At 41.0% G+C, this 26,248-nt stretch overlaps 1 protein-coding gene across 9 annotated transcripts in view; it reads right to left on the reverse strand.

Annotated features, from left to right (window-relative positions):
• The window catches only part of SUCLA2 (succinate-CoA ligase ADP-forming subunit beta), a 70,747-nt gene extending 47,574 nt beyond the window's left edge, over nt 1-23,173 (reverse strand). For 7 of the 9 annotated variants that reach the window (XR_012426947.1, XM_045377230.3, XM_045377229.3 and 4 more), the window contains exons 1-4: nt 23,057-23,173; nt 17,005-17,185; nt 9,071-9,170; nt 8,735-8,897 (exon numbers count right to left, since the gene is read on the reverse strand). Coding sequence is in view for 8 of the 9 variants with exons in the window: in XM_045377230.3 (XP_045233165.2) it covers nt 8,735-8,897; nt 9,071-9,170; nt 17,005-17,185; nt 23,057-23,146 (534 nt within the window). In the remaining variant the exon portion in view is untranslated. The remainder of the gene's footprint in view (nt 1-8,734; nt 8,898-9,070; nt 9,171-17,004; nt 17,186-23,056) is intronic. The other 2 variants (XM_074022005.1, XM_074022004.1) reach the window with 1 other exon arrangement.
• Between the last annotated feature and the right edge of the window lie 3,075 nt (nt 23,174-26,248).

Raw genomic sequence — 26,248 nt, forward strand, 5'->3', positions numbered from 1 at the left:
CTCAATGGCATTTTTTTATAAAAATAGAAAAATATGGCCGGACACGGTAGCTGACGCCTGTAATCCCAGCACTTTGGGAGGCTGAGGTGGGCAGATCACGAGGTCAGGAGATTGAGACCATCCTGGCTAACATGGTGAAACCCTGTCTCTACTAAATATACAAAAAAAAAAAAAAATTAGCCGGGTAAGGTGGCGGACACCTGTAGTCCCAGCTACTCGGGAGGCTGAGGCAGAATGGTGTGAACCCGGGAGGCGGAGCTTGCAGTGAGCTGAGATCACGCCACTGCACTCCAGCCTGGGCAACAGAGCCAGACTCTATCTTAAAAAAAAAAAAAAAAAAAAAGGCAAGAAAAATACACTAAAATGCATATATAACCTCAAAGGACCCAGAACAGTCAAAACAATCTTGAGAAAAAAAAAGAAAATGGAGATCTCACACTTCTTTTAAAATATATTATAAGGTTACAGTTATCAAAACAGCATGATAATGCATAAAAAACAGACATATAGATTAATGGAACAGAAAAGAGAACCCAGAAGTATTCCCTCAGGTATATGATTACATGATCTTCAACAATGGTGTGAAAGCTACACAAGAGGGCAAAAAGAACAGTCTCTTCAACAAATAGTGCTGGAAAAATTGGAAATCCACACGCAAATGAATGAAATTAGACCCTTACCATATACTATATGCTAAAATTTACTCAAAATAGATTAAAGACCTAAACATAAAACTTGAAACTATAAAACTCATAGAAGAAAACAGAGAGAAAACAGTTTATGACATTGGATTTAGCAAAGATTTCTTAAATATGATACCAAAGGCACAGGCAGAAAAAAAGCAAAAATTGACAAATGGAACTACATCAAACTTAAAAACTTCACAGCAAAGGAAATAATCAACAAAGTAAAAAGGCAATCTATATAATGAAAGAAAATATTTGCAATCCATATACATGGTTAACAGCTGAAATCCAGAATATGTAAGATCTTCTACAACTCAATAACCAAAAAATAAAAAATAAAAAACCCAAACAAAAAAATTTAAAGATGGGCAAAGGACTTAAATAGACATTTCTCGGCCGGGCGCGGTGGCTCAAGCCTGTAATCCCAGCACTTTGGGAGGCCGAGACGGGCGGATCACGAGGTCAGGAGTTCGAGACCATCCTGGCTAACATGGTGAAACCCCGTCTCTACTAAAAAATACAAAAAAAAACTAGCCGGGCGAGGTGGCGGGCGCCTGTAGTCCCGGCTACTCGGGAGGCTGAGGCAGGAGAATGGCGTAAAAACCCGGGAGGCAGAGCTTGCAGTGAGCTGAGATCCGGCCACTGCACTCCAGCCTGGGCGACACAGCGAGACTCCGTCTCAAAAAAAAAAAAAAAAAGAAAAAAAAAAAAATAGACATTTCTCCAAAGCAGATCTACAAATGGCCTGTAAGAACATGAAAAGATACTCAATATCACTAATCACTGCGGAAATGCAAATAAAAACCACAGTGAAATATAACCTCACACCCTTTAGGATGGCTACCACCAAAAAACAGGAAATGAATGTTGGCGAGGATGCAGAAAAATTGGAAGCTTTGTCTGCTGTTAGTTGGAATATAAAATGGTACGGCTCAGCCAGGTGTGAAGGCTCATGCCTATATTCCCAGCACTTTGGGAGGCCAAGGCAGGCAGAACACCTGAGGTCAGGAGTTCAAGACCAGCCTGGCCAACATGGTGAAACCCTGTCTCTACTAAAAATTAGCCGGGCATGGTGGTGCATGCCTGTAGTCCCAGCTACTCAGGAGGCTGAGGGAGGAGAATCACTTGAACCTGGGAGGCGGAAGTTGTGGTGAGCCAAGATCACACCACTGCACTCCAGTCTGGGAGACATAGCAACACTTGCCTCAAAAAAATAAATTAAATAAATAAAATGGTACAGCTGTTATGGAAAACACTATAGAAGCTTCTCAAAAAATTAAAAATAGAATTACCATATGATCCAGTAATCTCACTTATAAGTATATATCCAAAAGAAAACAGGATCTCAAAAAAATACTTGAACATCCATGTTCACTGTAGCATTACTGACAATAGCCAATAGATGAAAGCAATCTTAATGTCCATCAAAAGATGAATGGATAAAGAAAATGCAGTATATATATAAAATGGAATAGTACTCAGCCATAAATAAGGAAACCTTGTCATACACTATATCCTGAATAAACCTTGAGGACATTATGCTGAGATAAAACCAGTCACAAAAAGACAACTACTTCAGATATCTAAAATACTCAAACTTTTACAAACACAAAACAGAATGGTGATTACCAGGGGCTGGAGGGAAGGCAGACAGGGAAAAGGGAATTGTTCAATGAATAGTTTTAATTTTGCAAGACAAAAAAGTTCTGGAAAAATTAAAGAAAAAAAAAGATTTGGAGATCTCTTCTGGAGATGTTGCACAAAACATGTTTTACTCTGTTCCTTTTACCAAAAGAGAAATTAACATTCTCCTTCCTTCCTCTCTCTCTCTCTCTTTTCCCTCCCCTTCCCCTCCCCTTCCCTTTCTTTCCTTTACTTCTTAGTATGCACTATTATACTGCATACTCAAAATGGGTATGGTAAATTTTTTGTTATATTTTTGACAATCAAAAAAAAAAAAAACTCTGAACATCAAAAGCTTGGGGAGCTTTGGGTTGGCAATATTCTGCATACTGTCACACATTAAGATGCTAGCAAGACAAAACATTCCTGAGAATAGTGGAAACTTCATGTTTGGGAACTCTCCCAGACCTTGTCCTATGTGTCTTTTCATTTGGCTGGTTATGATTTGTATATCCTTTGGCTATACTAAAACTGTAATCCTAAGTTTAACATTTTCCTGAGCTCTGTGAGTTGTTCTAGGGAATTAACCCTCAAATTTGTAGCTAACTAGTCAGAAATGAGGGTAAGCGGGAGACCACTAAAATTGAGGCTGGTGTCTAAAGTAAGGGCAATCACGCGCAGGACTATGCCCTTAACCTCTGAAGTTTGGCTAAACTCTGAGCACTCGGTATTAGAACTCCTTTCAATATAAAAAAAAAATTAAATAAAAGAATTCACTGAGCCTTCTGAGGCTAAAGAAGACAACATTAGCAAGTCTAAGTAAAGAGAAATGTTTGAAATTACGGTCTAATTTTCAGTCCCTCTATAAATTTCAAATGAAAGGGTATTCTTCGTTTTCTCGCTAGCAAGGCAGTTCATAATTATAAGCTTTTACAAAGATCTAAAGAGCAGGAAAAAATTCTGATTGAAGAAGAGTCAGTTCAGTATTAGTCATGCCACTGAAATAGAATATAGACAAATTAAGTCTATAGATAACCATAAAATATAATTTTATTCAACAGGAGAGGTACAGACCAACAAAATATAATTTTATTCAACAGGAGAGGTACAGACCAGAGTCTCGCTCTGCCGGTCAGGCTGGAGTGCAGTGGCTATCGGTTCACTGCAAGCTCCGCCTACCGGGTTCACGTCATTCTCCTGCCTCCGCCTCCCAAGTAGCTGGGTCTACAGGCGCCTGCCGCCACGCCCAGCTAATTTTTTGTATTTTTAGTAGAGACAGGGTTTCACCCTGTTAGCCAGGATGGTCTCAATCTCCTGACCTTGTGATCCGCCCGCCTTGGCCTCCCAAAGTGCTGGGAATACAGGCGAGTGCCACCGCGCCCGGCCTCTTTTCCTCATTTTAGTTTTACTTTCTCTTTTTATATCAACTGGTAAAAGAAATGAAAAGCCATAGAGAAGGCAACACTAGTTGAGGAGAAAAGTTAACATTACATTCTCAGTAAGTAAAAATAAAGTCTTCAACAATTGGTTATAAGTTAGAAAAAAAACTAAAAAAAAAAACAAACAAACAAAAGGAAATAATAATACACAGAAGAAAGTGGAGTCTCTATTTGTCTTAATTCTACAACCAGTTAGAAAGGAGCCAACTTGCATGGGTAAACAGGTTAAACAATGTAGTTCCACATTTGGTCATCACTGCAGAATAAATAGCTAGTTCACGTTCAAACGACTTGGCTTCACTTTTAAATCTTAGTAATAAACTTTCAAAACAATTTCATTTCAAGCAAGTAGCTGAAATTTCAAATATGTTAATAATGCTAATTCCCACTTGCTTAACCTAAATTCTTTTCTTGTTGGTATTTTTAAAAATTTGCCTTAAAATAAGCTTAAATGTAAAAGGCTTAAATGACAAAGCAGCCATATGTAAAGATCTGTAGCCGGGCGTCGTGGCAGGCGCCTGTAATCCCAGCTACTCGGGAGGCTGAGGCAGGGGAATCACTTGAACCTGGGAGGCAGAGGTTGCAGTGAGCCAATATGGCGCCACTGCACTCCAGCCTGGGGGACAGAGCAAAAAAAATAAAAATAAAAATAAAAAAGAAAGATGTGTATTTAAAAAAAAAACATACAAAATAAAACTAGAATTCTTAAGCACATTTTATAACTATTTCAGGTAAAGTCAAAAATTGACACAGGAAAATGTCCCACTCATTTGCAGCAGACTGCAGTTGTTTTACCAGAAAAATAAAGTAGTAAATGTGATTTATTAAATAGACTTGACTCAGCCCAAAGTACCCAAAAGGCACTAGGCAAATGTTAAGAAATCTAACTTAACAAAGGTATCACACAGAGAGTAGGTACTTTAATTGATTTTCTGGCATGCCAACCCCATGGAAGATACCCCCTGGAATCAGGATGTGAAAGGTACTAAAGACCAATAGAACATATGACACATCTCCTAAAAACAAGTCAGTCATAAAAGTAAGTTTTCTGTTTTTAGTTTTGCTTTGCTTATTCTTTTTTTTTTTTCTTCTTCAACTTTTAAGTTCAGGGGTACATGTGCAGGATGTGTAGGTTTGTTACAAGGTAAACATGTGCCATGGTGGTGTGCTGTACAGATCATCCCATTACCCAGGTATTAAGCCCAACATCCACTAGCTATTCTTTCTGATGCTCTCCCTCCCCCCACCCATCAGGCCCCAGTGTGTGTTGATCCCCACCTTGTGTCCATGTGTTCTCATCATTCAGTTTCCACTTATAAGTGAAAACACACGGTGTTTGGTTTTTTGCTCCTGCATTAGTTTGCTGAGGATAGTGACTTCCAACTCCATCCCTATCCCTGCAAAGGACATAATCTCATTCCTGTTTTACGGCTGCAGAGTATTCCATGGTGTATATGTACCATATTTTCTGTATCCAATCTATCATTGATGGATGTTTAGGTTGACTCCATGTCTTTGCTATTGTGAATAGTGCTGCAGTGAACATACTGATGCATGTATCTTTGTAATAGAATGATACATATTCTTTTGGGCATATACCCAGTAGTGGGATTGCTGGGTCAAACAGTATTTCTGCCTCTAGGTCTTTGAGGAATTGCCACACTGTCGTCCACAATGGTTGAACTAACTTACACTCCTGTCAACACTGTAAAGACAGACATTCCTTTTTCTGCAAAACCTCACCAGCATCTGTTGTTTTTTGACTTTTTAATAACAGCCACCTGAGTGGCATGAGATGGTGTCTCATTGTGGTTTTGATTTGCTTTTCTCTAATGATCAGTGATAAGCTTTTTAATCACATGTATGTTGGCCATATGTGGCCCTTTTTTTTGAAACAGAGTCTTGCTCTGTCACCCAGACTGGAGTGCAGTGGCACAATCTCAGCTCACTGCAACCTCCACCTCCCAGGTTCAAGCCATTCTCCTGCCTCAGCCTCCCGAGTAGCTGGGATTACAGGCACCCACCACCATGCCCAACTGATTTTTTTATTTTCAGTAGAGACAGGGTTTCACCATGTTGGCCATGCTGGTCTCGAACTCCTGACCTCAGGTAATTCATCCATCTCCGCCTCCCAAAGTAATGGGATTACAGGCATGAGCCACCACACCCAGCCTGTGTCTTTTTCTCAGAAGTATCTGTTCATGTGCTTTGCCCCCTTTTTATTGGGGCTGCTTTTTTCCTGAAAATTTAAGTTTCTTATAAACTTTGGATATTAAACCTTTGTCGGAAGGATAGATTGCAAAAATTTACTCCCATTCTGCAGGTTGTCTGTTCGCTATGATGACAGTATCCTTTGCCGTGCAGAAGCTCTTTAGCTTAATTAGATCTCATTTGTCAATTATTGCTTTTGTTGCAATTGCTTTTGGCGTTTTTATCATGAAATCTTTGCCCGTGCCTATGTCCTGAATGGTATTACCTAGATTTCCGTCTAGAGTTTTTACAGTTGAGTTTTACATTTAAGTCTTTAATCCATCTTGAGTTAACTTTTGTATTTGGTGTAAGGAAGGGGTTCAGTTTCAATTTTCTGCATGGCTAGCCTGTTCTCCCAGCACTATTTATTAAATAGGAAGTCTGTTCCCCATTTTAACAAAAGCAATTTCTAATGACTAGTTAATTCCCATGCATGGGACATTAACTCAATCACAAGTGCTCTTTGTAGTTTAAATAGCTGACTAATTTTTGTTGTTCAACAGAAATCTGTCCACAGGGATTCCCCAAAAAATGGCTATACCCCAAAAAGTAACACCAACCAACTCTACATTGGTCTAATGTGGTAATATCAAAGAATGTTATAATGTCTTCGGTCAGTTTTACTAGTACTATAGATTTTTAACCTGAATTATTATAACCATGTATTATTAACCATGTATTAAAATAAAAACATTTTATCCTCAACAAGACTTAAATAGTTGTCAGAAAATTCAAGTTCTTAAGATGAACTCAAATTTGATCCTTTTCCCAAATGCCTTAACATATCTTTAAGGATACATATTCATTATGCTACCTTTACTACAATAAAGATGAATTACTGGCCGGGCGCGGTGGCTCAAGCCTGTAATCCCAGCACTTTGGGAGGCCGAGAGGGGCAGATCACGAGGTCAGGAGATCGAGACCATCCTGGCTAACACGGTGAAACCCCGTCTCTACTAAAAAATACAAAAAACTAGCCGGGCGCGGTGGCGGGCGCCTGTAGTCCCAGCTACTCCGGAGGCTGAGGCAGGAGAATGGCGTGAACCCGGGAGGCGGAGCTTGCAGTGAGCTGAGATCCGGCCACTGCACTCCAGCCTGGGCGGCAGAGCGAGACTCCGTCTCACAAAAAAAAAAAAAAAAAAAAAAAAAAAAAAGATGAATTACTATGGATAGAGAACTCCTATCTCAATTAATCCAGGTATTTATACCTTGTTTCTGGCTACTATAACAAAAAGTAAAAACATAACTAACAAAATGACAGATGCTGATATATAATGTCAACGAAAAGAAAAATAAAATGTAGTGAAAATAAGTCAATGTGTAAAAATATGATTTATGTAAATTTTGGGTAATATATGAGGTTACTGTCATGGGATTTTTAAAATAACTTACAAACTAAATTCTACCACATAGAATATCACTTGAGAATAAAACAGTGCTTCTTAATTTTATATTCTGAGTGGATTTTTACTACCATCTAGTGTTATTATCTTAAGATTTTATATACCTTATAAAAATTAAAAGTTGCAAAAGACGTATCACTCAAACATTAATAGAAGATTTAATTGCAAGTAAGAAAAATCACAATATAGAAAGCTGTTATTTTTTAAAAAGCTATTCTACATAAGAAAATTATTTTCATGACCCTTAAAATTTTTATTACTCTAAATTCTACACAATTAATGTTCTACATCAAATCCTTACTGGAGCTTTCAAATATATACTCAGTTGCTTCAAAAAAACAAGCTAGTTCTGGCTGGGCACAGTGGCTCACTCCTGTAATCCCAGCACTTTGGGAGGCCGAGGCAGGCGGATCACAAGGTCAGGAAATCGAGACCATCCTGGCTAACACAGTGAAACCCCGTCTCTACTAAAGATACAAAAAATTAGCCGGGTGTGGTGGCAGGCACTTGGAGTCCCAGCTACTCGAGAGGCTGAGGCAGGAGAATGGTGTGAACCCAGGAGGTGGAGCTTGCAGTAAGCCGAGATGGCACCACTGCAAGTCAGCCTGGGTGAGAGTGCGAGACTCCCTCTCAAAAAAAAAAAAGCTAGTTAACACACAGATTCAGCTTGTAAAACCTAACTAATACCCTCAAAAAACAGATAATTCTAGTATAAAATGATTATCAATGCTCTCTCCAAACACCAGGTCCATAAAGGGATTTTCTCTTCACCAGAAGCTTCAACATTTTAGGTTCCAATAAAGAGAGGAGAGCTGTGCTAATGTAATACTCCTTAAAATCATATTGTTTGCTACTTTATGTCATCTCTCAAATTACCAAATATTGAATCATATAGTGAAACAAATCCCCCAAACTATTAAAAAAAAAAAAAAAAAAGAAGTTGAGAAAACAGAAGATGATGCAATGGATACACACTCTTCTAGTGGGTTCAGCGACTTTCTCTTTCATTAGAATATTTTAGTATGCTAGATATTATTTTCTCAATCTGGAGATGATCCAGAGATGATTTAAGCTGCTGTTAGTGAATTAACAATTTGAGAATCCCATGAAGTTTATTACAACAGAATTCTTCCTATGATTTTAAAATCATGATATTATATATCAAATTTTATGGCATAACAAAGCTGTTTTTTAAATGACATATCATGCTCACGACACACAGATTACAGTTTGTACTTTTAAAATCTTTCCCACATAAATAAAAACAATAATCAACTTTTGAAATTGAATGTCATAAATTTATCATCTATGTATCATGTCTGCAATTACTCACTTGAAATGACCTTTCCATTGTTATTGCAAAGTAGTATTCTCTCCTGGGATATTTCCGCTCACAGACCAATACTTGATTGCATATTCTGCCCTTTTCTCCCGTTTGCTTGGTAAACAATTTTTTCCCAATCATTTGTGAAGAAACAGCTTTTGCTTCTTCTGGACTAAAAGAAGAAAAATAACTCAAATTTTTCTTTCCTCCAGTTGAGAAAAAGCAAATCCACATAATAGCCAAAATTTTATCTAATATTTAAATTTCAGTATTTTTATCAATTCAATAAGCAATCTTTAATCAATCTTTAACAAGGATGATTTATCCTTAAAAAATATGACTTACGAGAAAACTATCTTCACTCCTCCTTTGAGGCCACTTTCAAACGTTCCTTTTCCTCTACCACCAGCTAAGACCTGCGCCTTTATCACAACATCTTTTGAACCTAGAAGAAAAACACTCCTATTAAATGTGAAGCATGGAGCAGCATGCCAGACATAGTATTTTGTTATTTAACATACATATTGACAGGTGGTATTAAATCAAGTCTAATTTATTCACAATGTCCAAAAATGAGGCATTTTGTTTATGTAGATTTTCTTTTTTTTTTGAGACGGAGTCTCACTCTATCGCCCAGGCTGGAGTGCAGTGGCCGGATCTCAGCTCACTGCAAGTTCCGCCTCCCAGGTTCATGCCATTCTCATGCCTCAGCCTCCCGAGTAGCTGGGACTACAGGCGCCCGCCACCACACCCAGCTAATTTTTTGTACTTTTAGTAGAGACGGGGTTTCACTGTGTTACCCAGGATGGTCTCGATCTCCTGACCCTGTGATCCGCCCGTCTCGGCCTCCGAAAGTGCTGGGATTACAGGCGTGAGCCACCGCGCCCGGCCTATGTAGACTTTCTAGATTAGAACACTAAAATAATCACTGTCTAAAAGATCCACAATTTTCAAAATTAGTCACTTACATTAAACCATTTCTTAAAGTAAACCGAAAATAATTTAACCATTCCTTGACACTTTGGAAAATGTCATCTAGAACTTTGGAAAGTATTAAAAGTATAAAATTGAATTTCATGTCTTCCTAACACTTCCCTCCCTCTCTAATCACATGTAAACTTGCTGTCCTGAGAATATTTGAGTTGCATATGCTATAGCAGAAATATGTCATGACTTGGGGGATATTACCATTACCAGTATTGACACTGATTTATACTGTCCCACTAAGCGAAAGTTCTATTAAAATACATTATTGAGCAGTACTGCATGAGTAGTACTATCAGGAGTTATTAAAGTATCTGTATCAAAAGATTTCGGAATGCTATGCTTGCAAAGCTTATGCATATTTTTAAATAAATGGACTGAATTTTTCTTCTTCAACAGGTAGACTGATTACTATTTATCCCTTTTCTTCTCCTTTCTAATTTGCTGTGGAAAACCAGCAAACTAGCTGTTTAGCCTAGATAGTACTCATCATTCATGATCAAGAGTAAATGGGCCAGGAGCAGTGGCTCACTCCTATAATCCCAGCACTCTTGAGAGGCTGAAGCAGGCGGATCACATGAGGCCAGGAGTTCAAGATCAGACCAGCCAACATGGCGAAATCTCATCTCTATTAAAAATACAAAAACTAGCCGGGCATGGTGGTGCACATCTGTAATCCCAGCTACCTGGGAGGCTGAGGCACAAGAATCGCTTGAACCCGGGAAGCAGAGGTTGCAATGGGCCAGGATTGCGCCATTGCACTCCCTCCTGGAGGACAGAGCAAGACTGTCTCAAAAGAGTAAACGCTCTGGGTGATGGGTATCCTAAATGCCCTGACTTGATCATTACACACTCTATGCATGTAACAAAATATCACATGTACCCCAAAAATATTATGTATCAGTTAAAAAATAAGAGTAATACCTCTTACAAAGGCATCCTCTGTCTACCAGACAGGCAGAATTTCAGAGCCTCCTCATTTTGCCTCTCACAGCATTTTGCCCATACTGGCAGTGTGGTACCAACGATACATTATGGCAAAAAAATTAACCTTTGAGATCAGGGCTAAAGGTCTCATTGTATTCATTTTATCCCAAGCACAAGGCAGTCTCTGGGATATAACAACTATTCCATAGACATGGATTTGAACAGACTGAAGTAGGGTCCTCTACAACTAGGATATCACTCCACGACGCACTTATCAAGCAGAATGAACCAACCAAGTAAATGAGGTAGGAAATGGAGTTTGAAACCAAACAAAAATAACCTAAAGTTTACACATTAACAATTATTTTAAAAGACCATTTAGAAAATTACTGATGTAAGCCTTCATCAGAAATGCGTGCTATTTAAACCAGATCATGACCCTGTGCATAGTCAGTCAAGAGAGTGTTTTAAAAACTTGTCTTTCACAAACCCCACTTCCATTCAGCCAGGAAATCATACTGGTTTTATCTTCAAATTAATCCAGAATCTTCACCATTCCTCATCACCTGCAATTTAGACTCTGATCCCAACCACCACTATCTCTTACCTATATGACCTTTGTCCCCCACAGAATATTCTCAAGGCAGCAGCCAAAGCAGGCACACCATTCCTTTACTTAAAACCTTGCACTGAATGCCAATCTCACTCAGAGTATATATATGAGAAAGTCCTTACAATGGCCTAGAAGACCTTATAATACCCTCTACACCCTATAATACTCTCTACCCTTTTTATCTCTTAGGCCCTCCCTGTTGCTCACTCAGTTCCAACTGCGCTATAGTTCCTCACTATTCCTGGGCATGTTCCTGCCTTCAGGACTTGGCTCTAATGCACCCTCTGCCTAGAATACTCTTCACTAGGTGTCCATTTGGGAAAGAAAAGCCACCGATCCTTCAAGTTTCTCTTTAAATCTCATGTTGCCCATGAAGCTTACCCTACTAACCTGCCCACCTGTGACCAATCCCCCTTACCTACTCCACTTCTTTCCGCCACAGAATTCATCACCTTCGTACATAAGTAATTTTCTTACATATATCATTTGTTGTTTTGCTTCCCCACTAGAAAAGAGGACCAGGAGGGCAGAATCTTTATTTTATTCATAGATGTTAATAAGCGTCTGGGAGAGTTCCTAGCACGTAATATTTTGCTGAATGTTGAAAAAAAGGAACATTTAAAAATATGAACAGAATTCTTATAAATCTGGATTTTTCACTGCTCTTACGAAAACTCAGAACTGGAAAAACTGGATGTACAGTACTCCAACTAGAGCTGATTAGAAAAAGTACCTTGTTTAGATAAGACAGACTCTTTTCAATGAGCCTGTCTCTACCATTCACAAGGTATCACAACTAGTATTAGGTAATGAATAGAAACAACTTAGAAATTTCCTTGAAACAAACAATTACATTCTTATGGAGAATACTACAGGTAGTCTCTGAACTGTGGCAAATTAGAGAGTTTATATCCAAACGGAAAGGAGCAGCCACTATTTATTCCACCTGTTTCTGTTTACCTGTCAAGTCCTGGCTTTCCAGCACTTTAAGTATTTGTTTATATCCAAAGAAATACTTGTTTATATCCAAAGAAGATAACTACAATGCAAACAATGCAAATGTAATGTAAAAAACATAGTTAACACTGTACTTTACTGAGCTAAATTCAATCATTCCTATTCATTAAACTGGGAACTTAACACACTAACTTAACACACTGACCTATTAAGTAAGAGTAATGAAGCTCTATTTTTTCAAAAACATTTTGCAAGACAGAATGTTCTTCTCTTCCCCACAAAGTGTCAATTTCCTTTCTTTAGGAATATAAAGTCTTTAAGGGCAAAAGATGATTCTTCAAAAGTTCCTTTTAAAAAAAAAAAAAAAAGCCCTTCACAACAAAAGCAAAAAAAAAAAAATTTCATAAAATACAGTCTCATCAACTATCAAGAAGGGCAGAAGGATAAGAAGAGAAGTCTGAGGACAACTGGTTGAAACAAACATTTTATTCAATTCCATTAATTCACTCAACAGGTTCATCTACATACCAGACACTGTGCTACTACTGTAGATACAACAGTGAGTGAGACCTCTCCTGCCCTCATACAGCCTGCAGTCTTACTACATTTGGCACTTTGTTCTAGTCAGACAAGATATTTTTTGGATCCCAAGACTGTCTCTCTAAAACACAATCACTATCCCACCTATCTTTAGTCACTCACAAACATTTTAAGCATTCCTTGTATACAGGCATCTAACTAATAAATATTTAGAAGAAGAAAAAAAGAAGGTAAAGTCCTATTATATGCCATTAGAAATCTCCCTCCAGACTGACATTCATTAATCAGCATCCTTTACATGTATCTATTCAACCAGATAGGGATTCTGTCTTAAATATACTAGAAGCCAAACTATCTTTCTATATAGTCAATGGGGAAATTCTAAAAATTCTGCCAAATCTGTGCCCAGGCGCAGTGGCTCATGTCTGTAGTCCCAGCACTTTGGGAAGCCAAGAGTGGGTGGGCTGCTTGAGCCTAGGAGTTTGAGACCAGCCTGGGCAATATGGTGAAACCCCATCTCAAGAAAAAATACAACACTTAGCCAGGCATGGTAGAGCACACCTATAGTCCCAGCCACTCAGCAGGCTGAGACGGGAGAAGTCGCTTGAGCCCAGGAGGTCGAAGCTGCAATGAGCCATGATCGCACCACTGCACTCCAGCCTGGGTGACAGAACAAGACACCATCTCAGAAACAAAACAACAACAGAAATTCTGCCAAATCCTTACTAAAATCATATTTTCTTGAATTATGAACTGTTAGAGATAATTTGCTCTCAAAACTGACCCCAAATTATATCTACTACATTTATCTGTGCTAACAACCATCCCTTTGATAATCTATTACAGAAAGTTCATGATCTTCAAGCTCACCAACCTTCATTTTGGGGACTCATATAGTCTTTTAAAATATTAGAATTAGATTTCTTTCTAACCATTCCTCCATTCCTAACCTCAATTATTCACAACAGGTAAAACTTACCTCCAGGATAATGTCTCTCAACTTTTTTCACATCATCACACAAACAGAAAATGATGGACATGGTAGGAAATACTGGGTAAAGAGGCTCAGTGGCCCCAAACCCCATGCTAACTCAACTTCTCCTGCCACCACAGGACTGGGGAGAGACAATAGTTTGGCACACCTGTAAAGCATTTATACTCTATTATATCACTTGTTGAGCAAAGCGCTGAGTTAAGAGTTTTTATGAAATGAGAATTAGCATTTTGTGAATTTCGCAGAAACTTAAAAAGCAAAAATCACCCTGAAGTATTGGGAATCAGTACTGGGAATTGCTATCTAGATGAACAAAACCAGGTGTACTTCTAAGGTCCCTCATTCTACACCTTGTGCAACTAGATCCCATAATCGTTATCTTTTGTTATCAATGACTCACTAAAAACACAAAATTGTCCTCCATGTTTTCGCCAAAGTTTCTAAATTTATCTTTTACAAAGTAGCATTTCTGCTCCTCTAGATTTAAATTTCCTTGTTAATTATTAGTCTCACTCCCACACTATAATCATCATTTGCAATATTATTTGACAAAAAACACTTTCTAAATGAACAAGGTATCTGTTCCAACGGGCTCAAAATCAGAGCTGCCTACCTGCTTCTTACTACTTGTGAGTTCTAGTCCCAGAGAACTTGCCAGAAATACTCATAGTTACAGTTTATCCTGCACATATTATTTCTTTCTTCTGTACCTAAAAATCATTAAAAGTTTTTATAAGGCATAATCAAAACAGATTGGCATCTGAATAAATCCTATTCATTTTATGAAAAAGTTTCTATGCAAATTATTTTTTCTGACAAAACAATGGAATTTGACTAAATGAGAAAATATATGGAAAACTAGTTAAAGAAACCAATTATAACAATCAAAAAATAGACAGGCACAGTGGCATGTGCCTGTAGTTCCAGCTACTTAGAGGCCTAGGTGGGAGGATCACTTGAGCCCAGAAGTTTGAGACTACCCTGGGCAATATAGTGACCCTATCTCTAAAAAAAGTGTTTTTTCGGCCGGGCGCGGTGGCTCAAGCCTGTAATCCCAGCACTTTGGGAGGCCGAGACGGGCGGATCACGAGGTCAGGAGATCGAGACCATCCTGGCTAACACGGTGAAACCCCGTCTCTATTAAGAAATACAAAAAAAACTAGCCGGGCGAGGTGGCGGGCGCCTGTAGTCCCAGCTACTTGGGAGGCTGAGGCCGGAGAATGGCGTGAACCTGGGAGGCGGAGCTTGCAGTGAGCTGAGATCCGGCCACTGCACTCCAGCCTGGGTGACAGAGCGAGACTCCGTCTCAAAAAAAAAAAAAAAAAAAAGTGTTTTTTCTGGAATTTTGAAATCTGGAAACAAGGGGAAAACCGTTTTTACTGACGTAATTATATATAAATCAGGTCCTATTAACATTATGCAGAAGTTCCAACTATAGGTCACCATTAATTAACAAAAATTTCACCACAATTAGTATGAACTTATACAAAGCTTTTGCTTAATAAAAAGTTTGCTTGTAATCTGATTTAAAATAATTTTTTCTGATTAACAACAATAATAACTAGCAAACTATAAATGAAAAATCATGCTTCCAAGTCAAGGAAATCACGGTCATCTCATTCAAAAACACAGCTTATTTGACAGTTTTCTTAACTTGTATGTATCTTTAATTTTGAAAGAAAAATCCAGTCTAGAGACAAATAAGTACTACCCAAGATGAATACTTTTAAAATTTCAAACACTTTGAAAATGTTCCTTATATTTCTTAAAAAACTTAAAAGCAAAGTATTCAACAAATCATATTAAAGTCATATTAATTAAATGTACATAGAAGAGAGATGACTTATGCTAATCTACATAAAATTGGTGGGATTTAAAATACTGCTAAAAAGAAAATGCAGGCCGGGTGCGGTGGCTCAAGCCTGTAATCCCAGCACTTTGGGAGGCCGAGGTGGGCGGATCACAAGGTCAGGAGATCGAGACCACAGTGAAACCCCGTCTCTACTAAAAATACAAAAAATTAGCCGGGCGCGGTGGCGGGCGCCTGTAGTCCCAGCTACTCAGGAGGCTGAGGCAGGAGAATGGCGGGAACCCAGGAGGCGGAGCTTGCAGTGAGCCGAGATCGCGCCACTGCACTCCAGCCTGGGCAACAGCGTGAGACTCCGTCTCAAAAAAAAAAAAAAAAAAAAAAAAAAAAGAAAATGCAGTGCATAGCTAGTACATCAGCTCATGTTTTCATGTTAAATCTTTAAAAATGTAAGCTTATTTTCTGAAATCAAAATTTTTTTAAGAAATTGAAATTAACAAAAGCTATTAAGGCTTCTGTTATCAATAAAGGAATCTGCTAATAAACATGGGCAACTATTAAATTCATTTAATATTTATTAATTTAGTATTTATTGATTACCTAAGTGTAAGGCATTCTTCTAAGATTTTGGGATGTATCAGTGAACAAATAAGAAAAAGAAACTCGGGCTGGGCATGGTGGCTCATACCTGTAATCCCAGCACTTTGGGAGGCCGAGGTGGGCGGATCACGAGGTCAGGAGTTTGAGACCAGCCTGGGCAACATAGTGAAACCCTATCTCTACTAAAAATATAAAACAATTAGCCGGGTATGGTGGTGGGTGCCTATAATACCAGGTACTTGGGAGGCTGAGGCAGGAAAATCCCTTGAACCTGGGAAACGGAGGTTGCAGTGAGCCAGGATTGCACTATTGCACTCCAACCTGGGTGATAAGAATGAAACTCCATCTCAAAAAAAAACGAAAGAAAAGAAAAAGAAACTCTGTTCTCATGGAGTTTACATTCTAGCACTCTACTTTTTGTTCCCCTTTGGTTCCATATTTTTCATGACAGAAAATGGAAGGGGAAGCACTGGACCTCTCCTTATAAGCACATTAACAGCTAAGATTTTCCTTCACCATTTCCCCAAAGAATCATCACAACTGCCATCCTTTAAGCTCCAGAGTAGTTAGAGTAGTAGTAGTAGAATTCCATTCCCCATAATTATATTCCAACTAAAAACAGGACTTCAGCTTCCTAATGCCAATGTAAGGGACTCCCACGTCACTGGCACTATGGGAGCGCATAATAACAATAATTATTTTAGAATTTCAATAATCATAAAGTTCCACCTTCTATTTTAAGCAAAGAAAATGTACTTAAAAAAAAAAGTTAAAAGTTGTTATCAAACCAAAACTAAACTTGAAATCTTCTCAGAGCTCTCATGTCAAGGCGGCAAAAGTTTTTCTTAATTTAGTACCTAATTTTTTGGCAACTGCATAAGCTTCATCTGGTGACTTTGCCACACATCCTTTGGGAATGGAGACACCAGCTTCTTGTAATAATTCCATACTCATGTATTCATGTAGTGAGAGATTCCTTTGCTGTTGCTGCTGTACTTGGAGTCCATGGTTATTAAACAATCCAGAACTTCCCAGAACCTAGAAAGATTGGGGACATATTTATATATGACAGTGATTTGGCAGTTAAGTCTTGTTAACTACTTGGTTCTTCATAACTATAACAGAAATGTTTTATCAAAATACAATATTCAGAGTACCTGAATTACAGCATAAAACTAAAAGCTAGCCTATCAACTAAATATCACTATTACCACTGTCGTTTTAATTATTTCCTTATCATCTCTCTTCTTTATTTTAGATTTCAGCTTTACTACCATATCTCCAATGATCTACAGGGCAGTTCTACCTCAATGCCATATTCAGCAGATCTAAAACCAATCTCATCTTTTCCACCAAACCAAAACCCCTTCCCAATTTTCTTCTCTCTACCAATTCCTCCAGCACCTAACAAATCACCTGACACTAGATATGTAAAAATAAAATAATTTGGTACCATTACTCTTTCATACACTCGATACTCAAAACCATGGCTTCATCTGTAGTGGATATTGCAGTATGCTGCCCATATCCCCCCGGCACTCCCCATTCAGGACCAAGGCATTCATAGCCCCAGCTGCCGCTGCTGGGAGTGCTGGTTGCTGATAGCTCTCAGCCAAGTCCTCTCACTGGAGACTACTTGCCCAAAGTCACACCTCCTTCCCACTGGCAGCCTGTACCCTATGACTGGTCAATGGAATCACGCATTTAAGTGTTATCCACACATTTCCAAAATCTCAATACAGAATGAGGTATACTGAAACATGGTTCATATGAAACACACAATGTCATAAGAATTAAATTTAAAGAGGTCAAATAAACAATCTGTTTCTTAAAGTAGGTTCATGAGCTTTTGCCTCAAAATGAACTGGGTTGTTTGTAAACTGCTGATTCCTGAGATCCATTCTCAGCTGCAAAATTAGAATCTCTGGACTGGGCCCAAGGAAATCTGCATTCATAACAAGTCACTCAGTTGATTCTTAAGAACCCTACAGTTATGAAAACTACTAGTCTTACAAATCAATCATATATAATAGCAATTTATTTCTGATTCATTTAGCAAGCTAAAATCCTTGGTAACATTTGACTTAGGTAGCTCAATTCCTTGATTTAGTGTCACTTCAATATTAAAAGCCAGCAACCAAGCTGGGCACAGTAGCTTGCACATATAATCCCAGCTACTCCTGAGACTGAGGCAGGAGGATGGCTTCAGCTCAGGAGTTTGAGACTGCAGTGAGCTGTGATTTCACCATTGTCCTCCAGCTTGGTCAACAGAGCAAGACCCTGTCTAAAAAAATGAATAAATAAGTTAAAAAAAAAAAAAAAAAGAAAGAAAAGAGAAAAGAAAAAAGAAAAAAGCCAGCAACCTCTCAAACTACTGTTTAGCATGCCTCTACCTTCTGACTCAGAAATCCCATTCCTGGGTATAGATCAACAGAAATTAGTCCTTGGCCGGGTGCAGTGGTTCACGCCTGTAATCTCAGGACTTTGGGAGGCCAAGGCGGGCGGATCATGAGGTCAGGAGATGGAAATCATCCTGGCTAACACAGTGAAACCCCGTCTCTACTAAAAATACAAAAAGATTATGGCCGGGCGCGGTGGCTCAAGCCTGTCATCCCAGCACTTTGGGAGGCCGAGACAGGCGGATCACGAGGTCAGGAGATCGAGACCATCCTGGCTGACACGGTGAAACCCCGTCTCTACTTTAAAAAATACAAAAAACTAGCCGGGTGAGGTGGCGGCGCCTGTAGTCCCAGCTACTCGGGAGGCTGAGGCAGGAGAATGGCGTGAACCCGGGAGGCGGAGCTTGCAGTGAGCTGAGATCCGGCCACTGCACTCCAGCCTGGGCGGCAGAGCGAGACTCCGTCTCAAAAAAAAAAAAAAAAAAAAAAGATTAGCCAGGCGTGCTGGCGGGCGCCTGTAGTCCCAGCTACACGGGAGGCTGAGGCAGGAGAATGGCGTGAGGCAGAGCTTGCAGTGAGCCGAAATTGTGCCACTGCACTCCAGTCTGGGTGACAGTGACAGAGCGAAACTCCATCTCAAAAAAAAAAAAAAAGAAAAGAAATTAGTCCTTACATCTATCAAAAGGCACATATAAAAATGTCCAGAGCAGGCTTATTTATAACAGACAGAAAACAGAAATTAGCTGATTGCCCATCAACAAGAGAATGGATAAACTATGGTATATGTACATAATAGTATACTACAGAAAAATAAAAAGAAAAAAAGTGCTATGGCTCACATATCAATGGATTAATCTCACAAACATAATGTAGAGGGAAAGAAGCCAGAAACAAGAATATATACTTACATGATTTATTTTTACAGAGTTCAAAACCAGTCAAAATTAGCCTATGATGACAGAAGTCAGAATTAGTTGCTACCTTCTGTCAGGGAGTATTAATAAGAGAGAAGACATGAGAGCCTTCTGAGGGCTGGAAACATTGTATATCTTGATGTGGATGATGGTTACACAGGTGAATACATACATAAAAATTAATCTAGCTATCTACTTAGCTGTATATCTTACTGTACATAAATTATACCTCAAAATAATAATAAAAATAAGTGCGGAGGGGAGTAACCAGCATAAGCCTGGCAAAAATAGTCATACACTCAAATTTTTTTTTTTTCCGAGACCGAGTCTCACTCTGTCGCCTAAGCTGGAGCGCAGTGGTGCAATCTTGGCTCACTGCAACCTCCATGTCCTGGGTTCAAGCGATTCTCCTGTCTCACCCTCCCGAGTAGCTGGGACCCCAGGCGCGTGCCACCACACCCGGCTGATTTTTTTTCTTTTTTTTTTTTTTTTTTTTTGAGACGGAGTCTCGCTGTGTCGCCCAGGCTGGAGTGCAGTGGTCGCATCTCAGCTCACTGCAAACTCCGCCTCCCGGGTCTACGCCATTCTCCTGCCTCAGCCTCCCGAGTAGCTGGGACTACAGGCGCCCGCCACCTCACCCGGCTAGTTTTTTGTATTTTTTAGTAGAGACGGGGTTTCACCGTATTAGCCAGACTGGTCTCGATCTCCTGACCTCGTGATCCGCCCGTCTCGGCCTCCCAAAGTGCTGGGATTACAGGCTTGAGCCATCGCGCCCGGCCGATTTTTTTTCATTTTTAGTAGAGATGGGGTTTCACCATGGTAGCCAGGATGGTCTTGATCTCCTGACCTCGTGATCCACCCGCCTCAGCCTCCCAAGTGCTGGGATTACAGGTGTCAGCCACTACGCCCGGCACACTCAAATATTTTTTTGATGACTGTGTATTAGACAGTGGACTACAGACACTAAAAGAATAAAGACACCAGGGTCCCAGCCACAGAGTTCACAGGCATGTAAATAAACAACTGCAATACATAGGTCACTAGCATGTAAATCACTAGGTGGCACCTAATTGGTTAGTTGGATCAGAGAAAATGTCATAAGGTCTGATTCCAAGTTTAAATTTTTAAAAATCTAATGTCTATAAAGAACACTTTGGGGACGACTAGAAAAATCCGAATCTAAACTATATATATTAATGTTACAGCAATATTGAATTCCTAAGTATGATCATTATATTGTGGTTATTTGGAAGAATGTCCTTATTCTCAAAGACATATGCTGAAATACGTATAATTTTCAACGAAGATACACTAGGCTAAAGATATCAAGAAATTGGAGGAGGGTCAGAGAACTTAAAAAAACGTTGAAAACAGGCCGGGCGCGGTGGCTCAAGCTTGTAATCCCAGCACTTTGGGAGGCCGAGGCGGGCGGATCACAAGGTCAGGAGATCGAGACCATCCTGACTAACACGGTGAAACCCCGTCTCTACTAAAAAATACAAAAAATTAGCCGGGCGAGGTGGCAGGCGCCTGTAGTCCCAGCTACTCGGGAGGCTGAGGCAGGACAATGGCATGGACCCGGGAGGCGGAGCTTGCAGTGAGCTGAGATCCAGCCACTGCACTCCAGCCTGGGCGACAGAGCGAGACTCTACCTCAAAAAAAAAAAAAAAGTAGCCGTGCGCGGTGGTGGACGCCTGTAGTCCCAGCTACTCGGGAGGTTGAGGCAGGAGAATGGCGTGAACCCGGGAGGCAGAGCTTGCAGTGAGCCGAGATTGAGCCACTGCACTCCAGCCTGGGCGACAGAGCAAGGCTCCGTCTCAAGGAAAAAAAAAAAATGTTGAAAACAAATTGCTAAATTAAATGTGTGACCTTGAACAAGTTTCCTAAGACTCTGTACTTCTATGTCCTCATCTACAAAAGCAAAGGGTTAGACTAAGGTCCTTCCAAACTCTAGAGCTGCATTTCTTAACAGCAGGGTAGAAGAGAGCAACTGGAATAATGAAAATAGTACTAGATATTTCCATATGGAGAAATGAAGCCTTTTAAATGAACTTCCAAAAAGATAAAGATTTTGATTAGAATGAAAACGTATGTGTCACCAAATTCCCCATTTTCTGAAAACTAAATGGCACTCTTGTAAGACTCACAAGAAGGAAGTTCAAGGCCAAAAAGTCACTCCTTCTTTTGGGAAGCAAACTCACAGAACTCACTACCCCTAGGCTGAAAGTATGAACAACTTTTTGTTTATTTGTCTGAGGCAGAGTCTAGCTCTGTCGACCAGGTTGGAGTGCAGTGGCGCGATCTCGGCTCACTGCAAGCTCCACCTCTCGGGTTCAAGCCATTCTCCGGCCTCAGCCTCCCGAGTAGCTGGGACCTCAGGCGCCCACCACCACGCCTGGCTAATTTTTTTGTATTTTTAGTAGAGACGGGGTTTCACCGTGTTAGCCAGGATGTTCTCGATCTCCTGACCTCGTGATCCGCCAACCTCGGCCTCCCAAAGTGCTGGGATTACAGGTGTAAGCCACCGCGCCCGGCGGAACTTTAACAAAAATGAAGAAAAAAAAAGGTAGCGGCAGGAGGGCCCCAAATCAATGCATACTATGACATGTATTAAGAGTTACTTCAGAAAAAAAAAACTAAAACTCTGGAATTGACTTAGGACACCAATAATGCCCTTCCACAAGTTTTTGTTGTAAAAGTTGGAAGAAAGATGTTTGTTTTCAAAGTTGTCGAGCCGACTCAAGTACACGGGCTTTAGAACCAGACAGCTCTGGGATTAAATCTCAGCTCTGATTTTACCTCCTATATGACCTAGTCCAAATTACTTGTTCTCTTAACCATAGTATGTTCAACAATGATGCAGGTATTGAATGACTTCCTCACAGTTGCTGAAAAACCTGAGAGACTACATATAAAGCGCTTAGCACATTACCCGGCACACATCAAATATTCAAAACAAAGTTAGTAATTACTATGCTACAGCCTATCCAGAAATAAGGCTATACAAAAGAAGATTATTTTCTTACCTCTCCAACTGGTTAGGTAGAAAACATAATCTTATTACTGCTATTAACAAGTAGAACAGCATACAACTACTGGGAGGAGAGGGGAGACTTCCCTACTTTGCCCCAGAGAAGGCAAGTCAGCAAACACCGCTGGTCCTCTGACATTCCCACCTATGACAGCTCCCAAGAAACACAAAAGTACATTTGAAGGGCATTCCCCCCTGTCCAAAGAGGGGCCGCTCAAGTCTCAGCCCACCGCGCCAGACGCGGGAATGGCAGCAGACTGTCCTGACCCTCTCACCTCCACTCAGAGCCCACCTGCTCCCGCCCACCCCTCAGAAACTGCAGGAGCAGCCACGGCCGGGCCGTCCGGGCTCCTCGCGGACTAAGGGCTGGGGCAGCGCGGCGCAAACTTGGGCTCGCTCGTAGTCTTGGCGAGCAGCACTCCCGGGCAAGTAGCCCGAGGGCCTTGCAGGGCACCCAAAAAATGTCACTGCCGGCGAAGTGACCCCAAGTCGGGCCACGAGACCCCTCACACCTCACCCTTTCCCCTGCCGACCCTCGAGATGAGAGTGGGCTGCAAGGCATTACCTGAGCAGCGGCCCCCAGGGCTGTCCGAGGCCTGTGGTTCCGAAGGGTAGCGACGGCCAACAGCCGGCCGTAGAACACGGAGGCCGCCATTTCTGAGTCGGACCCCGTCCCCTCGGCGCCCCGCGCAGGCGCACAGGCGCTAGGCGGCCCAAGGCGCAGCCTCTCTGCAGGGCTCACCAACGCCCAGCCTCGCCCCACCCGTTGCGGGCGGGGCCTCGGGTTAACACTGCAGCTGCTAGACCAGCTCCCTGGCCGGCGCAGAGCAAACTTTGAACTTTGGAACTGGGCACTGCAGCCCCAATATCTGCCCTGCAGTCAGAAAGCAACCTGAACACTTCCAGGTGAATTGCAATGGAAAGGTGACCAGCGCTGCCACTTGTGTGAACTTAACTTCTCTGAGCCTCAGTTGCCTCATCTGTAAAATGGGTTTCATTCAAGAAATGGTTACCCAGTGTCTGCTTCGTGCTAAACAGCGTTGAGTCCTTGGGCTACAGCAATGAATAAAACCACTTGTGATGCCCAAGAAGAAGATGGTCGGTGTCACGGCCGTCCCTATGAAGAGACCACCAAACAGGCTTTGTGTGAGCAACAAGGCTGTTTATTTCACCTGGGTGCAGGCGGGCTGAGTCTGAAAAGAGAGTCAGCGAAGGGAGATAGGGGTGGGGCTGTTTTATAGGATTTGGGTGGGTAGTGGAAAATTATAGTCAAACGGTGTTTTTCTCTTCCGGGCAGGGGCGGGGGTCACAAGGTGCTCAGTGGGGGAGGTTCTGAGCCAGGAGAAGGAATTTCACAAGATTAATCGCTCGGTTAAGGTGGGGCAGTAACAAGTCACAATGGTGGGATGTCATCAGTTAAGGCAGGAACAGGCCAATTTCACTTCTTTTGTGATTCTTCACTTGCTTCAGGCCTTCTGGATGTACACGTGCAGGCTTGGGCTCAGAGGCCTGACAGTCGGCCACTAGTTACCAAAGCTGGCAGCAGGCTGGAGTCACCTGGGAAGCTATTGATTGATTGATTGACTGATTGACAGGGTCTTGGTCTGTCACCCAGGATGTAGTGCAGTGAGGTGATAACGGCTCAATGCAGCCTCAACCTCCCATGCTCAAGGGATCCTCCCACCTCAGCCTGTCAAGTAGTTTGGGACCACAGGTGTGTGCCACTAGGCTTGGTTGATTTTTTTATTTTTATTTTTTTAGGGACAGAATCTCTCCATGTTGCCCAGTCTGGTCTCCAACTCGTGGGTTCAAGCGATCCTCCTGCCTCAGCCTCCCAAAGTGCTGGGATGACAGGTGTGGGCGACCACACCCAACCAAGGATCTAGTTTTTGAAAAGATGAATAAATTTAACAAACCTCCAGCAAGACTGCAAAGAAAAAAAAAAAAGAGAAGACATAAATTACCAACGTGAGGAACGTACCAGGGAATATAATTACCCTTCAGACACCAAAAAGGAATGCCATAAATAATACCACACAACATAAATTTGACAACTTTGACAAAATGAGCAAATTCCTCAGAAGGCACAAATTACTACAAATAACCTAATATGAAAAGGATAAATAGTCCTCTAACTAGAGAGAATTGTAATTGTAATTTTTAAACTCAAAAAAAAAAAAAACCCGAGATCTCCAGGCACAAAAACTTTCACTAATGAATTCTATCAAATGTTTACACAAGAATTAACACCAATTCCATACAACCTCTTCCAGAAGATAGAAGAGGAAGGAACAGTTCCCGATGTATTGTATGAAGTTAGAATTACCCCAGTACCAAAACCAGGAAAAGACCTTACAAAAAGAGAAAAAATCCAACATTTCTCATGAATATTGTTGGAAAAATCCATAGCAAAATATTAGCAAATTTAATTCAGAAATATATAAAAAGAATTGTACAATATGACCAAGTGGGATTTATTCCAGAGATGTAAGTTTGTTTTAATATTTGAAAATATGTGTAATGCATTATATTAACAGAATAAGTTAGAAAAATCACATCATAATTGTCAGGCCTCTGAGCCCAAGCTAAACCATCATATCCCCAGCAACCTGCACATATATATCTAGATGGCCTGAAGCAACTGAAGAGCCACAGAAGTGAAAATAGCTTAACTGATGACATTCCACCATTGTGATTTGTTTCTACCCCACCCTAACTGATCAGCGTTCTGTATAATCTCCCCCACCCTTAAGAAGTTTCTTTGTAATTCTCCCCACCCTTGAGAATGTACTTTGTGAGATCCACCCCCTGCCCCCAAAACAGTGTTGTTAACTCCACCACCTATCCCAAAACCTGTAAGAACTCATGATAATCCCATCACCCTTGCTGACTCCTTTTTCGGACTCAACCTGCCTGCACCCAGGTGAAATAAACAGCCATGCTGCTCACACAAAGCCTGTTTGGTGATCTCTTCACACGGACACGTGAAACAATAATTTCAATCAAAACAAAAAAAGTTGCTGGGCACAGTGGTTCATGCCTGTAATCCCAGCACTTTGGGAGGCTGAGGTGCGAGGACTGCTTGAGCCTAGATGTTCAAGACCAAACTGGTTGGGCCACTTAGCAAGACCTCATTTCTATAAATAATTTAGCCAGTCATGGTGGTGCACACCTGTGGTCCCAACTACTCCAGAGACTGAGATCGGGGGGCTCACTTGAGCCCAGGAGGTCAAGGCTACAGTGAGCAGTGATCGTGCCACTGCACTCCAGCCTGGGTGACATAATGAGACCCCATTACAAAAAAAAAAAAGGCAGGAGGGGATTCTCCTCTTCTGCCCCAGCCTTGTCATGCTTCCCATTTGAGTCCTCCTCTGAAATGAGGTCATCCCAAAGAGTCTCCTATACCAAAGCAAATTTGGTAACATAGTATGATCAGGTAGCCATAAAGAGAGGGACCTCTTCAGCACTCTTTGTTGCTCTATTTGGACTCTTCCCATCTCTGGTCTGCCTAATCCAGGAACACCATACTGAGTCTACATGGATGCCAGGACTTTTCAACCTCCTACATCTGGGTTCCTTTTTTAGAGATGGTCTTGCTCTGTCACCCAGGCTGGAGTGCAGTGCCACCATCATAGCTCACTGTAGTCTCGAACTCCTGGGCTCAAGTGATCTTCCCACTCAGCATCCCCTAGTAGCTAGTACTACAGGTGTGAGCCACTGCACCCAGCTATATCAGGAACATCTTAAGTAGGCTGGG

This window comes from Macaca fascicularis, chromosome 17 (assembly GCF_037993035.2).
Source record: "Macaca fascicularis isolate 582-1 chromosome 17, T2T-MFA8v1.1".
Taxonomy (NCBI): Eukaryota; Metazoa; Chordata; class Mammalia; order Primates; family Cercopithecidae; genus Macaca; species Macaca fascicularis.